We start from the raw sequence: 14,234 nt of genomic DNA, 5'->3' as shown, positions 1-14,234 counted from the left end.
AGACACGCTTGGCCAGCACGTGAGCCGGGTGAAGGAGTGAGGTGTGTGTGCCTGGAGCAGGGAACAGCTCGCACATGAGCCCGGGTGTGGGTGTTAGTACGTCGGCCCACTTCAGTGGGGAGTTTCTTTTCTGAACTTGAAGCTGGCTTCCAGCAGCAGAATTGAGCTCCTCGATGAGCTGCTGGGGGAGTTCCCGTTATAAACCCAACTAGTATCTGTGAGGATGCAGGTTCAATTCCTGGCCTCACTCAGTGGTTGAAGGATCTGGCATTGCCGGGAGCTGCGGTGTAGATCACAGGTGCTTGGGTCCCGTGTTGCTGGCAGCTGCAGCTCCGATTCAGCCCCTAGCCCAGGAACTTCCATATGCTGAGGTGTGGTCCTTAAGAAACAGAAAAAAAAAAAAAAAAAAAAAGCTGCCAGGGCCAGGAAGGCACAGGGGCTGTGTTTGGATATGAGCTTCAGATGGACACTGGACACGCATTGTAGGGCCATGCCCCAGAGCGGCTGTAGAGCAGAGGGATGGCTGGACCACTCCTGTCCAGCTTCCTTGCCTGTGAAACAGAAATGCCACTGGCGCTTGCCTTGGAGGTGTCGGGGAGGGAGGTGAAGCGAGACATGGCAGCTTCCCTGAGCCCGTCCGTGCAGCTCTGCCTGGTGCCCGCTGTCTGGTCGACATCGGGGAAGGGGTCGGCAGAGGTGTTGGGTGGCTCCTGTGGGCTCCCGGGGGCACTGGCCCAGACAGGACTGAGCTCAAACGGGCAGGCCTGCCTCCCTCAGGCCCACAGCACAGCTGAGAAGGGCCCCTTCTTAGAGTAAATCAGGGCAGTGTGCGCCCACGAGCATTTCCAGAAGCTCTCAGACCTGCTTCCTCCTGCCCTGCCTGGGCTGACCCGCCTGTCCTGCCACCCAGCTGCCTATGCGCCCAGGTGCCCAAGACCCAGGGCCCAGGCAGCACTCAGATGGCCTCAGCTGGTGAAAGGCACTGGCTGGTGTCCTGGTGGCTGGTGACCCCTCACTCTGACACCTTTGTCCCCTCTTGACAGTACTTGAATCAGTTCGAGAACTGTTGTGGCCTGCGGGAAGGAGCCATCCTCACCTTGCTGAGTGACATCGGTAAGTCGCAGCTGGTGGCTGGAGTGGGGGTGGGGGGTGGGGGATGACTGGCCCTCTGACCTTTGCAGAGGTGGGGTTGGCAGGGATCAACAGGACCTAGTCTGGCAGGCGCTAAACTCAAATAGGTTTCCCTTCCTTCCAGACCAAGTCACAAACTGAATTAGGATGAATGTAGAACAACAGATTTCCTTTCCCATTAAAAAGCTCCACTCCCTACTTTCCCGGAACGGCCAGCACCGGCAACGGGAGTAGCTTGTCATTTGAATGAATTTCATTGCTTGGCAGCGAGTTTTTCCACTTCCCCATGGGCAGTTCTTTTGCCAGCCACAGGCCTGAGGAAAACAAACCTTGTCTAACCCTTGGATGCCGATGGTCACCTCTGAGGAGAGTGTCGGGGGCCCTCTGAGAAGGCCCAGCTGGTGGCCCAAGTGCCTTGGGGAGAGGGAGGGAGGCTGACCTCAACCTGCAGGGGTCAGATGCCACCTCCCCGACCCTAGCACCTGCTTTCTGTTGGTAAATCTTCAGGGTTGATGGTGCAGGGTAGGAATCTGAGCTCTAAGGTTGGAGTTTAGTTCATGTTGTGGTTCAGCGGGTTAAGAACCTGACTAGTATCCATGAAGACACAGGTTCGATCCCTGGCCTCGCTCAATGGGTTAAGGACCCGGCATTGCCATGAGCTACAGTATGGGTGGCAGACACGGCTTAGTTCTGATGTTGCTGTGACTGTGGCGTAGGCTGGCAGCTGCAGCTCCAATTCAACCCCTACCTAGCCTGGGAACTTCCATGTGCTGCAGGTGTGGCCCTGGAAAAAAAAAAAAAAAGAAGAAGAAGAAGAAAAGAAAATTTAATGGTTGGTGTTAAGATTGGAGTTCCCCAGAGTTCCTGATGAGCATTCGCCCCCAGATCTGGGAGTATGATACCCTTTTCACCCCTTTTCCCATCACAACCTCTTTGAAACTGTATTTTTTCCTTTTTGTGTGTTCCAACTTTCTCTTTAGAAAAATGTCACGTGTATAGGGAAGTTGGAAGAGCAGTGGAACACACACACCCTTCACCCAGGCTTGCTGGCGGTGGCTGTCTCTCTGTGTCTGTAAAGCTGTGTTTGCAGAGGCTGGACCTGGGGCAGAGTGGGGCCCCTGGTCCTCGTGGCTCCTGCCTTGCTCGGTGGGTCTGCCTCTTCATCACTCTGGGCAAGAAGGCAGTGAAGGGGGGAGTGGAGCGCTAACACGCTTAGGATTAGGCTCCTAAGGGTCTGACATCGAAAGGGCCCTCTCAGAGTTTCCATTGTGATGCAGAGGAAACGAATCTGACTAGTATCCATGAGGATGCGGGTTTGATCCCTGGCCTCACTCAGTGGGTTAAGGATCTGGCGTTGCCATGAGCTATGGTGTGGGTCACAGACGTGGCTCGGATCTTGAGTTGCTGTGGCTGTGGTGTAGGCCAGCAACTATAGCTCCGATTCGACCCCTAGCCTGGGAACTTCCACATGCTGTGGGTGTGACCCTAAAAAACAAAACAAGCAAACAAAAAGGACCTCTCCCTCTCCATCCCGTGTCTCTGGTCTGTGGATAGGGTTCATAGTGAAGGCATACAGGCATTGCACCGGTTTGGGTTTTATTTTTTTCCAGCTCGGTTGAGGTAAAATTCACATATAACATATGTAAGTTTCAGGGGTGCAGCATGAAAAGATTCTACCAGTTTTGTGTGACCAGCATGGGCATCCACTGCCAGCCGGACTGCTTCCCTCATATGGGTATATGGGAGGCACCCCCCTCTGAGCCCCAGCAGGTCCTGTCAGTAGGCCAAAAATCCCCCCTGTTCTCTTGACACCTTGCCCCCGGTGGCCCATCCCTGTGGTGCTGATTTTGTCATTTGCCCCAGTGGCCATGTCATCGGTTTATCCTCTGTTGAGTTGGATTGCAGGCAGGTTTGTAGGTTGGGGAATATTCCTTTGCTTTTTGTGGGCAACCTTTATCTCGTTTATCTCTGCAAGTCGTTTTTTTTTTGGTGTGTGATTTCCTCAAGTATTGTGTTTTCACTCATTAGATTATGTGTGCATTCAGGAAATTGTTATTAAGAAAGTCGTCTTATTGACTCAAGCACACAAAAACTACTTCCTCAAGTGACTCTGGGGACATTCATTGAGCCTCTGCTCGTCACGTATTCCTTCGTCTGGGCACCTGTTACATCCAGTTCCCGTTGCTTCCTGTGGTAGCTTCCAGATGTGTGGGTGTGGGTGTGTTGTGTGTGTGTGTTACTTGCAAATCAGAGTAATGAAGACAGGTGTCTCCTGGGTGCTCTGTCTTTGGGTCAGTGTTTCCCTGTCTTTCTTCTCTATGGTCCCAACTTGGGAATAATGAAGCTTTGAAGTACTAGCCCACTAGAATTCAGTTCTTAAAGGCCAGGACTTCAGTCATGGCTCTGTCTTTAGCCTCTAGACCTGTAGAACTTTATATAGGAGCTTCTCTGTAAATATTGGTCAAATGAATGAAAGTAAATCCCAAAGGAAATTAACAAGAACCTGCTTTTTATTAAAAAAAGAACAGCTGTGGAGTTCCCCTGTGGCTCAGCGGGTTGAGGATCCAGGGTTGTCACTCTAGTGGCTCTAGTTGCTGCTGTAGCACAAGTTCAATCCCTGGCCCCAGAACTTCCACATGCCATGGGTCTGGCCAAGAAAACAGCTGTCCACATATAGTTAAGTTGACACTTAACTGATACCAGCTCCTCCATCTGTCAGCACTGTGACCTGAGGCCTATTCCCTAAGTCTTAAGAGCATCAGCCCTGGGAAAGCTACTTGCCGCTTAAGAATTGTTAAGGGGGCAGAGTGACTCACTGGGACACAGAATTCTAGCACAGCAGGTGCTCGCCTCTTTGTCCTGTCCTTCCCGCCCAGGGTTTGGGTTTAGAGCGCCCCTTTTGGAAAGCCTCAGTTGCCCTAAGTTGGGCTGTGACCTGAGGCTGGGGTCTTCCTGAACTCCCTCCCCAAAAGTGGTTCTCCTGCCCCCCTCCCCATTTGGAGGCCTCGGTGGACCTTGCTGATAAGCTTACATTGTACTTTCTTCCCATTTCTGGTTTTGTGTACAAGATTCATGAAGTTTATTTCTCTTGCACTGTCGTCAGCGAGTGGGTTCAAAAGGTTTTCTGGGAGCTCCCCGAACACAACACTTTTGTGTTCTGAAACACTTCCTGAGGCTGTTTTGTTCCCATTTGTCCAAAGCTCTGGCCCTGTATTCCCTTTGTTGGAGCAGCCCTGAAGTTCCCTGCCAGGGCGACTTCAGATAAGCAGAGCCACACCCTGGCCTGCTGGGTCCAGATCCACGGCCTTCTCTGGGTTGAACCTGCAGCCCCTTAACCTCTCCTTTGCCACTGGATTCCCAGAGACGCCTGCTCAAAGCAGTGTCAAGATCATAGACGCACGCTGGATTTTCCCAGTGAATTCACCTTCTCCTGGAAGATCTTGCAGAGTACACCTGAGAGGAAGAGCTGGCAAGCACGTGGGTGAGCCCCCGTGTCCTGTGCCAGGACGGACAGGCCTGTTAGAACACTGCCCTTAGGCTGGTAAGGGACCTGGAGACAGGTGCAGAGGCAGCTGGCAATGATCTGGCTTCCACAGAACACGACCCTAAAATAACTCAAGGAACTTATATCTGAGTGGGCTCTATTTAAATAGTCTTGCTCATCATCTTTTAGAAAACCCTGGCTTGTGTTTCCTTCTGCCAGCTGATGAGCAAATGCCCATGGATTCTGGAGGCCCAGGTCTCTGCTTCCTTAGGGGTGGGGACCTACCCACGCCCAGGCCAGCCTGGTGGGACAGTGTGTGGTCACCCTGGCTTTACCGGACCTTAGGTCTGCACTGATCTTCTTGACCCTCCAGCCCGCTGGTATACCTCGGTGGCCAACCCCTCCAAGCCTTCAGGGACCCAGCTCCCTATTTGTTTTGTTTGTTTGTTTTTTCTTTTTAGTGCTGCACTTGTGGCATATGGAAGTTCCCAGGCTAGGGGTTGAATCAGAGCTGCAGCTGCCAGCCTACACCACAACCACAGCAATGCTAGATCCAAGCCACATCTGTGACCTATGTCACAGCTCACAGTAATGCCTGATCCTTAACCCACTGAGAGAGGCCAGGGATCAAACCTCCATCCTTATGAATACTGGTCAGCTTCTTAACCTGCTGAGCCACAACGGGAGCTCCCCGCTCCATTTTGTCTGTGCTTGGTCTTCTGAGTCATCACCTCTGTCCCTGCTGGAGCTGCTCTTAGCAAGCATCCAGCCCTTCCACCTTACAGAGCAGAGAGGGTGTCAGAGGGAATGCAGGGCTTTGGGGAATCAGAACCCTGTGCTCTCTGCTTCGTGTTTCTTTAATTGTGGATTTCCTTGCTTGTCCTGTTGAATATTTACATTCTGACTGCACCATTGATTATAATAAAAGATGATTACCTGGAGTTGTGCTGTGGCACAGTGGGATCAGCAGCGTCTTGGGAGCTTCAATCCCCGGCCTGGCACAGTGGGATCAGATGTTGCCACAGCTGTGGCTCAGGCCACAACTGCGACTCAGATCTGATCCCTGGAATGGGAACTCCATATGCAGTAGGTGGCCAAAAAAAAAAGAAAAAAAAGATGATTACCCGATCTCAGAAATTCAGCTTATTTGTGTTTAAAGTATGTGGGAAAGTGTGAATAACCAGATCGATGAATATAGTAATAATAAAAGGAAAAACAGCTGCTTTCAGTCCTGGTTTTGCTTGCTTCCCAGCTCTGCCACCTCTGACAAGGGCCTTGCTTTTGTGGAAAACCAGTGTGACTAGAAAGTCATACACGCCCAGAAGGGCCAGTGTGTTCTCAACTTTAAGGGAAGCGTTTGCGCTGGGTGACAATCCCTAGGGTCCCTCCTGACTCATTTTCATTATTAGGTTCTGATTCTCAGAAGGGTTGCCCGGAAGGTCCAATGGCCACTGCACTGTCCCAGCCTGGCTGCTCCTCATTCCTCTTGCATCTCCCCTAGCGCATCTTCAATCTGGAGCTTTGTCCTGATGCCCCTGATGCCATCTGCTTGTTCTTGCCCTGCCCAGTGTGCCCGCCCAGCGCTTCCAAGATTCTGCCTGCCAGGCCATCCTCAGGGCATCTCTGTCCACCATGTTTCCTCCAAAGTCTGCATATTCAACCCTGACCTCCATCCTCACATCCATCTATATGCTCTCTCTCCCCAGGTCACTTCCAAATTGGAGTCCTACCATCTTCCTTAAACTCAGTCCCTTCCTGACGTCCTCGTTCTTACCCAGACACGGGTGCCAGCTTTGAACCTCATCTCTTCGTAGAAGCTGCCCCTCTTCCTGCTCCACACCCCCCTGCTTAAGAAGTCTCCACTCCTGGAGTTCCCGTCATGGCTCAGTGGGTTTGAGGACCTGGCTAGCATCCATGAGGATGAGGGTTCAAACCCTGGCCTCGCTCAGTAGGTTAAGGCTCCTGCATTGCTGTGGCTGTGGTGCAGGTTGGCAGCTGCAGCTCTGATTCAACCCCTAGCCCGGGAACCTCCATATGCTGTGGGTGGGGCTCTAGAAAGACAAAAAAAGTCTCCAGTCCTTGCAGCCTTCCTTCGTGTTGTCTATTCCACATGCCCTTTCTGTCCCCACTGCTTCCTCTAATCTAGTGTTACGGTAAATCACTTACTTGGGCTCCTTCCCACTTCACTAATCATCTTTCCTGCTTTTGAAAGGACATGAGGGTCCTAATCCACCACTAAGATCAAGGCCAAAACTCTTTTCTTTTTCTTTCTTTTTTTTTTTTTTTTTTTTTTTTTTGCGGGGAGAGGCTGTGCCTTTAGCATGTGAAAGTTCCTGGGCCAGGGACTGAATCCATGCCACAGCAGCGATCCACACCACAGCAGTGACAACACTGGATCCTAACCCACTGAGCCACTAGGCAACTCCAAGGGAAACCTCTTAACCTCCCATCTCCCCTGCCCCACGATAGCCAATCTCAAAAACCCATTTTCGATCCCCGCTAGCCTTTGCCCATGTGCTTGCTCCTTTCTAGAACGTTGCTCTGGCCCCTCCCCAGGACCCCAAATCTTCTCTGCTGGGGTGCAGCTTTGCCCTGCCCCTCTGTGGGGACCGCCCTGACCCAGCCTGCACAGTGGGTCTCCCCTCGGCGTGCTTCTGCTCTCATGGCCTCCTCCATTGGTACTTGGTCTCACTCCGATTGCTGGTAACGTCTGTGTGGGGTTGACGGTAAGGACTCACTCCTGGGTTTGGGGCCTGTTGACCAGACTGTGCAGTGAGTGAAGGAGATGCTTTGATCCCGTGGCGTATTTTCTCCCACAGCTGGCAAGTAGAAGACCCTGGCTGCGTAGTGCAGCGGAATGAACGAGGGAATGATGTGCACTTTTCTCTTAGCCTTGCTACCTTGCCCATGAGTCATAGGAAACCATCATCTGCGCTAAACCTCTCTCCACACATCTGCTCTTGGCCTTCCAAGCTGTTTTGCTTGGAAAGCCCTGTGACTTCAGAGCCACTGGCACATAGTAGGCACACAGCCAACTTTCACTGAGTGAGCAGACTTCCTTCAGCCTCTCTTCCTCATTGGTGACTTCATCCCCGACTGGTGACTTTTCTCTTTCTCTCCTAATCTCTGACTCTGCCCTTTGGTCCATTTATCTTTCCATTTCTTCCCCATGGAATGCATCCTGAGCAGAAATGTCCTCAAAAGCGCTTAGTAATCCCTTCTGGGTTCAGGGTGTGGTACACCATCCTTACACAACTGCCTACCCCCGCCCCACCCCGCCCCGCCAGCTGCACCTGCAGCAAATGGGAGGTTCCCAGGCTAGGGATCAAATCAGAGCTGCAGCTGCCAGCCTACACCACAGGCACAGCAACTTGGCATCCAAGCCACGCCTGTGACCTTCAGCACAGCTCACGGCAATGTGGGTCCTCAACCCACTGAGCGAGACCAGGGGTCGAACCTGCATCCTCACAGAGACAACATCGAGTCTGCAACCTGCTGAGCCACAATTCCATAAGTATTTTTCTTAATCTCAAATTCTCATGTTCCATCCCGTTGAAATCAAATCAGTTTCTCTTGGCTTGAGAGAATTCTGATTCATCCCACGACACTGCTCTTGGAGAACTGTTTTGTAAAACTAGGCGCAGTTAGATCTAAGTAAGCCTTTTAGGGAGTGATCAAGAGCTCCTGCCTGTCAACATTTTGACTGTTTCACTCAGTCCAAGAAACCCTAGATAACAATACCTATAAGGATTCTTTAATCCCAAGCTTTATTCAGTTGACGAAAAAGCATTTGAGAATACAGGGCTACCCTGAATGAGGACTCAGGTTTGTTATGCACAGTTTCTTAAGCAGAAAAATAGACAGCTATTAATAGTGAGCCAGTGATTACTCACCAGCTTGCCATCCGTCCTCACTAGAGGCCTGGCGACAGCTGCTTAACCAGCATGGCCTAGGGAACAGTGTTCAGTCTGATTTGAGTACTCTAGCCTTCCCTGGGGGCTTCTTGGGACCCTGCCACTGACCAGGCCCCATGTCACTTGCACTGAGACATTCACAGCAGCTTCAGAAGCCTGGCCTTAGTCTGGGTGTTTCTACTGGCTCAAAATACAGTGAGTCTCAACTTTTAGATATTCTGCCTTTGAACAAACTGACCCACACTTTTACATATTACACCTGGACACTCGCGTCACGTACAGAAACAGGCCATCTGTAACTCATAGTCACTGAGCAGGCAGGCCTGGTCTTCCACATGGTGGGGCTTCCCACTGGCCACTCAGTTGTCCACGTCCAGCGGTAGCAACATCCCCGTGAGCAAGGTTGTGTTTGTGCAATTATTAGAACTTTTTATTACGCTTCACTTTGATTCTTTAATACAGATTACTAAAACAGAAATGAAAGTGCTGGTAAGAAGCTTGGTCTTTTAAAAGTTAACAACTGAAAACAAGATGGGGTGGGAATTCTAAGACACACTTTGGAAGCCACGAGAGCATTGCTTCATTTGGACCTAATTCGTTGGATCTCAGCCAGTCTACTCTATCCAGTTATGAAAGAAAAGAAAAAAGAGGGAACAGGTGTGAAATGTTGAAACTTCATGGTCAAAGGCTGGGTTTAAAAGGGCAGATTTAATGAAAGGTTTTGCAATCTGCCTAAATGTGTGCATGGAACTCCGTGAGAAGACGGAAGTTAGGGGGTTGACTCTCTCAGGTTGCCTTTCTCCTGTGTTTTCAGGAAACCTACAGCAGATCTGATCACTTGGTTTCTGTGGAGGCTTCCCCTCCTGTTGTACCCTGGCCATTACTAAACCTGGAAGTAATATTAATTGCTTTGCTTTTTACCTTTTTTTCCCAAACAAACAAGCAAATGGAGAGTTTCTGCTGTGGCACAGTGGGTTAAGAATCCAACTATAGCGCTTGGGTGGCTTTGGAGGCATAGGTTTGATCCCAACCAGTGGGTTAAAGGATCAGGCCATTAAAAAATAATAACAAAAATAGGAGTTCCCATCGTGGTGCAGTGGTTAACGAATCCGACTAGGAACCATGAGGTTGCAGGTTCGATCCCTGGCCTCGCTCAGTGGGTTAAGGATCTGGTGTTGCCGTGAGCTGTGGTGTAGGTTGCAGACTTGGCTCAGATCCCTCGTTGCTGTGGTTCTGGCGTAGGCCAGCGGCTGCAGCTCCGATTAGACCCCTAGCTTGGGAACCTCCATATGCTGCAGGAGCGGCCCTAGAAAAGGCAAAAAGACAAAAAAGATTAAAAAATAAATAATAATAATAGTAAACAAAAACAGTTCATACCATGACATTCCTCTGAATCAGATAATATAAACCTAAATAATGTCTAATGATTGCCTATTATACTATGGCTCTCCCAGAATTTGTTCAGCCATTCCCTGACTGATGACTTTCAGTTTGTTTCTAACGATTTCACTCCACGCTATGCAGTACTCACCTGTATTTGCACGTGATGATGCTTTTGATTTTGTAAGCTAGATTACCAGAGGTGGACATGAAAGGTCAAATGATATGTATGTCTTAAAATTTAATAGCTTTTGCCATATTTCTGTGCCCCTAAATGCACAGCAATTCTCACTCCTTCTAGAGAAGTGCCTTTTATTTATTAGCTAAAATTATTAGCCAGGTTGAAGAGGTGAAAAGGTGTTACGTTGTTGCTTTAAGCTGCACTTGGTGGATGGCCAGTGTGCTTGAGCAACTTTTTGCCTAATTGTTCATGGTTTGCTATTCTACTCTTGTAAGCTGTTTCTTCACATGTTCTTTTTTTTTTTTTTCCTTTTTAAAATTTTATGGCCACACCTACAGCATGTGGAATTTCCTGGGCCAGGGATGGACTCTGAGCCACAGCTGTGGCAAGGCGGGATCCTTTTTTTTCTTTTTTTTTTTTAAGTATAGTTGATTTACAGTGCTGTAATAATTTCTGCTGTACACGAAGTGATTTGATTATATATGTACACATATCCCTTCTCTTTCAGATTCTTTTCCCATGTAGGCCATCGCAGAATACTAGGTAGCATGCCCTGTGCTATACAGCAGATCCCTGTTGGCCAACTGTTCCATATACCAGAGTGTGCATATTGCCAGTCACAAACCTCCGGTCCATCCCTACCCTCCCTACCTTTCACCTTTGATAACTATAAGTTCGTTTAACCCACTGCACCCAGCTGGAGATCAAACCTGCACCTCTGTAGCAAACCCAGCTGCTGTGCAGTCGGATTCTTAACCAGTTGCACTGCACCACAGTGGAAACTCCTCTTTGCCTGTTTTTCTGCTGGGTTGTTTGTGTGTGTGTGAGAGAGAGAGAGAGAGAGAGAGGAGAGAATGGCCTTTCCTTTATTAAACTATTAATTACTAAATGGCATTGATGGTCGATAATGTTTCTTAATTTTAGATATATTTGACCTGGCAAAGTAAAAATATTTTTTTTTTATCTTCTCTCAGACTCTGTTCTCAGTTTTTCTTAATTCTATTGATACGAATCTAAACACCTAGGAAGCATGTATCTAACCCACCTCTTTGCTCTATGTTCCTTTAAAGTAAAAAAAAAAGTAAAACCTGTTTTTTTAATTAGAAAAGTAACATGATTTTGAAAAAGAAGTTCAAAAAAGGAAAAGGAGGAGCTTTCTTGGGAGTTCCCTTGTGGTGCAGCAGAAACAAATCCAACTAGTAACCATGAGGGTGCGGCTTAAGGATCCAGCTTTGCCTTGAGCTATGGTGTAGGTCGCAGATGCAGCTCAGATCTGGTGTTGCTGTGAGCTGTGGTGTAGGCCGGCAGCTGCAGTTCCAATTCAGAAAAAGCTTTCTTGCTACCCTACTTCTTACTCATTTTAAGAGCTTTTGTCTATTAGGTATATTCTTGTTGTTGCAGATATTATTTACCCTTTTTTGTCTTTTGCTTTGTGTACAGTATCCTTTGTCAGAAGCTTTTTAATCTTTCTTTTATTTATTTGGGGGGTATACACTGGCGGTATATGAAAGTTCCCAGGCTAGGGTTCTAGTTGGAGCTGTAGCTGCCAGCCTACACCACAGCAGCACCAAATCTGAGCCACATTTGCAGCCTACGCCACAGCTCACGGCAAGGCTGGATCCTTAACCCACTGAGTGAGGCCAGGGATAGAACCCAAGTCCTCATGGTTACTAGTCAGGTTCATTACTGCTGAGCCACAGTGGGAACCCTTATCTTTTTTTTTTTTTTTTTTTAATGTGAGTGTAGTTGATTTACAATGTTTCGGGTATACAGCAAAGTGAATCAGTTATACATACAAGAACCATCTTTCACAGGGTAGGCAATTCCTAGTGACAAGCATTGTCCAGGCTTAACGAAAATTCACTCCCCTTTCCACCTTCTCAGCCTCTGCACTTAGATACCTTCACGAAAACAGAATCATCCATCGGGATCTAAAGCCAGAAAACATCGTCCTGCAGCAAGGCGAACAGAGAGTGAGTGACCCTCCTGGGCCAGTCTCAGGGGAGGGCTGGGCGGGGGCTCACAGGAACACACTCTGTGTGTTTGCTTCTGTTTGCATTTCCTTCCGCATGTATTTGCTTTGATTCTCAGCAGTACGTTTTGATTCCAAACAAAATTCAGCGAAAAGTTCTCGCTTGCAGATTGAGGACGGTTTGAATGGACCACATTGTTAACTTTCCATGTTTCAGGAATCTGATAAGAAAAATAATGTGTGTCTTCCAACCTCTGCCCTCACCCCCCAGTCTTGGGGACTCGAACTTGTCAGGAATAGACCTCTTGTTTTCCATTTGTTTGAGGGCCTCTACTTGGGAAGCTCACAGGGAATCCAGCTGGAACTTGGTTCTGGATGTGGCCGAAAGGAGGCACTTGGAGCTGGCACCTGCCCCATGGCGCCTGGTCCAGCATGAAGTTTCCCCAGGCTCTCAGGGACCCTCTTCGGGGCCCCATGGTCGGGTGTGGGGTCACTTCCCTGTGGGGCTTGGTACTGCTGTCTTCACAGCTGGGTGATGAGCAAGGGCTACACTGATGCGGAGGCAGTAACTCAGCCTACGGGCCATCTGTGCAGATCCCAGCAGCATCCTAGGCATGACCACACCCTTTGTAGCCCTCACCTTTGTCCCAGTTCACGTTCATTCCTGCCAGCGCTCCAGATATTTGAGAACTAAGAGTTCCCATCATGGCTCAGCAGTTAAGGACCTGACATTGTCTCTGTGACGATGAAACAGTGTTTGATTTCTAGCCTCGAAGCTTAGGTTGCAGCTGCAGCTTGGATCTGGTGTGGCTGTGGTGTAGGCCAGCAGCTGCAACTCTAATTCGACCCCTGGCCTGGGAACATCCATATGCTGTAGGAGTGGCCATTGGGGGAAAGGAAAAAAACGATTTGAGAACTAAAGTTATTTACTCAGAATTAACTTACCTGGTCCCTTGTATCATATATAAAGTCCAGATTTAGCTCTTTTTTTTTTGGCTTTTCAGGGCCATACCCCTGGCATATGGAAGCTCCCAGGCTAGGGGTCAAATCAGAGCTACAGCTGCTGGCCTACGCCACAGCCACAGCAATGCAGGATCCAAGCCGCGTCTGCAACCTGCACCATAGCTCATGGAAACACTGGATCCTAAACCCACTGAGTGAGGCCAGGGATTAAACCCTTATCCTCATGGAAATAGGTTCTTAACCCACTAAGCCACCATTGGAACTCCTACACTGTTTTCTTTTCTAAATGTCCCACGCCTAGGGCATTCTCCTATGTATGCGGTAGTTTTTAGGAACTTAGGGTCTTAGGATTGGAAATTCAGAAATGTCTCCCGTTCTAGTGGCCATCCAAAATTCCTACAGGACGGTGTGCTCTCATAACCCTCAGAATTCTCCTCCTCTCTTTTTTTCCAGTTAATACACAAAATTATTGACCTGGGGTATGCCAAGGAGCTGGACCAGGGCAGCCTCTGTACCTCCTTTGTGGGGACCCTGCAATACCTGGTAAGAAATGGGGTTCCTGGGTTTGCATGTTGGTTTCTTTCTGACGGCCGTGTTCCTGGGGCTCCTCCTGCATCCTTGCCTACTGCCCTCTTGAGCTTGCCGGCTCTTTGGATGTTTCTTGGATGCATTGGGACTGTTGTACGGGGTGAGATTCCTAATCCATTCAAGTCAGCACTTTTGCCAGCAGAGGCCCTGAGGGAGGACGTGATCATCTTCTGACGTCACAAGGGCTCTACTCCTGGGCCCTGGCATGAATCCCATGCCCTCTAGTGCTGCAGCAGTTTGAGCACAGAGAGTTTAAACCAGGTTCCTGTTGCTCTGTAGGGGCCGTGGTTTCCATGCGGCATCTTTGGGGCCGTCAAGGAGAAGGCTGGGCTTTGAGCTCCCACTCTTTCTTTTTGTTATTTGGTCTGAAGGTGGGAGGTCTCTTGGAGTTGCTCATCCATCCCACTGAGCCACAGTGGGAATTCCCCTATCAGTATTTCTTGGATGGGAGTTCCCATTGTGGCTCAGTGAGTTTGGAACCTGACTAGTATCATGAGGACATGGGTTCAATCCCTGCCCTCGCTCAGTGGGTTAAGGATTCTGCGTTGCCACAAGCTGTGGTGTCGGTCACAGATGTAGCTCGGATCTGGAGTTGCTGTGGCTGTGGCGTAGGCTGGCAGT

General features: G+C 49.3%; 1 protein-coding gene across 2 annotated transcripts in view; it reads left to right on the top strand.

Annotated features, from left to right (window-relative positions):
- IKBKB (inhibitor of nuclear factor kappa B kinase subunit beta) overlaps window positions 1-14,234 on the top strand; it is a 58,848-nt gene that overhangs the window by 18,810 nt on the left and 25,804 nt on the right. For both annotated transcript variants that reach the window (XM_047771788.1, XM_047771789.1), the window contains exons 5-7: window positions 1,044-1,113; window positions 11,975-12,063; window positions 13,479-13,568. In XM_047771788.1, the coding sequence (XP_047627744.1) occupies window positions 1,044-1,113; window positions 11,975-12,063; window positions 13,479-13,568 (249 nt within the window). The remainder of the gene's footprint in view (window positions 1-1,043; window positions 1,114-11,974; window positions 12,064-13,478; window positions 13,569-14,234) is intronic.

This window comes from Phacochoerus africanus, chromosome 3 (genome assembly GCF_016906955.1).
Source record: "Phacochoerus africanus isolate WHEZ1 chromosome 3, ROS_Pafr_v1, whole genome shotgun sequence".
Classification (NCBI taxonomy): Eukaryota; Metazoa; Chordata; class Mammalia; order Artiodactyla; family Suidae; genus Phacochoerus; species Phacochoerus africanus.
The sequence above is the reverse complement of the archived record's forward strand: the minus strand, read 5'-3'. Positions and strand labels throughout refer to the sequence as shown.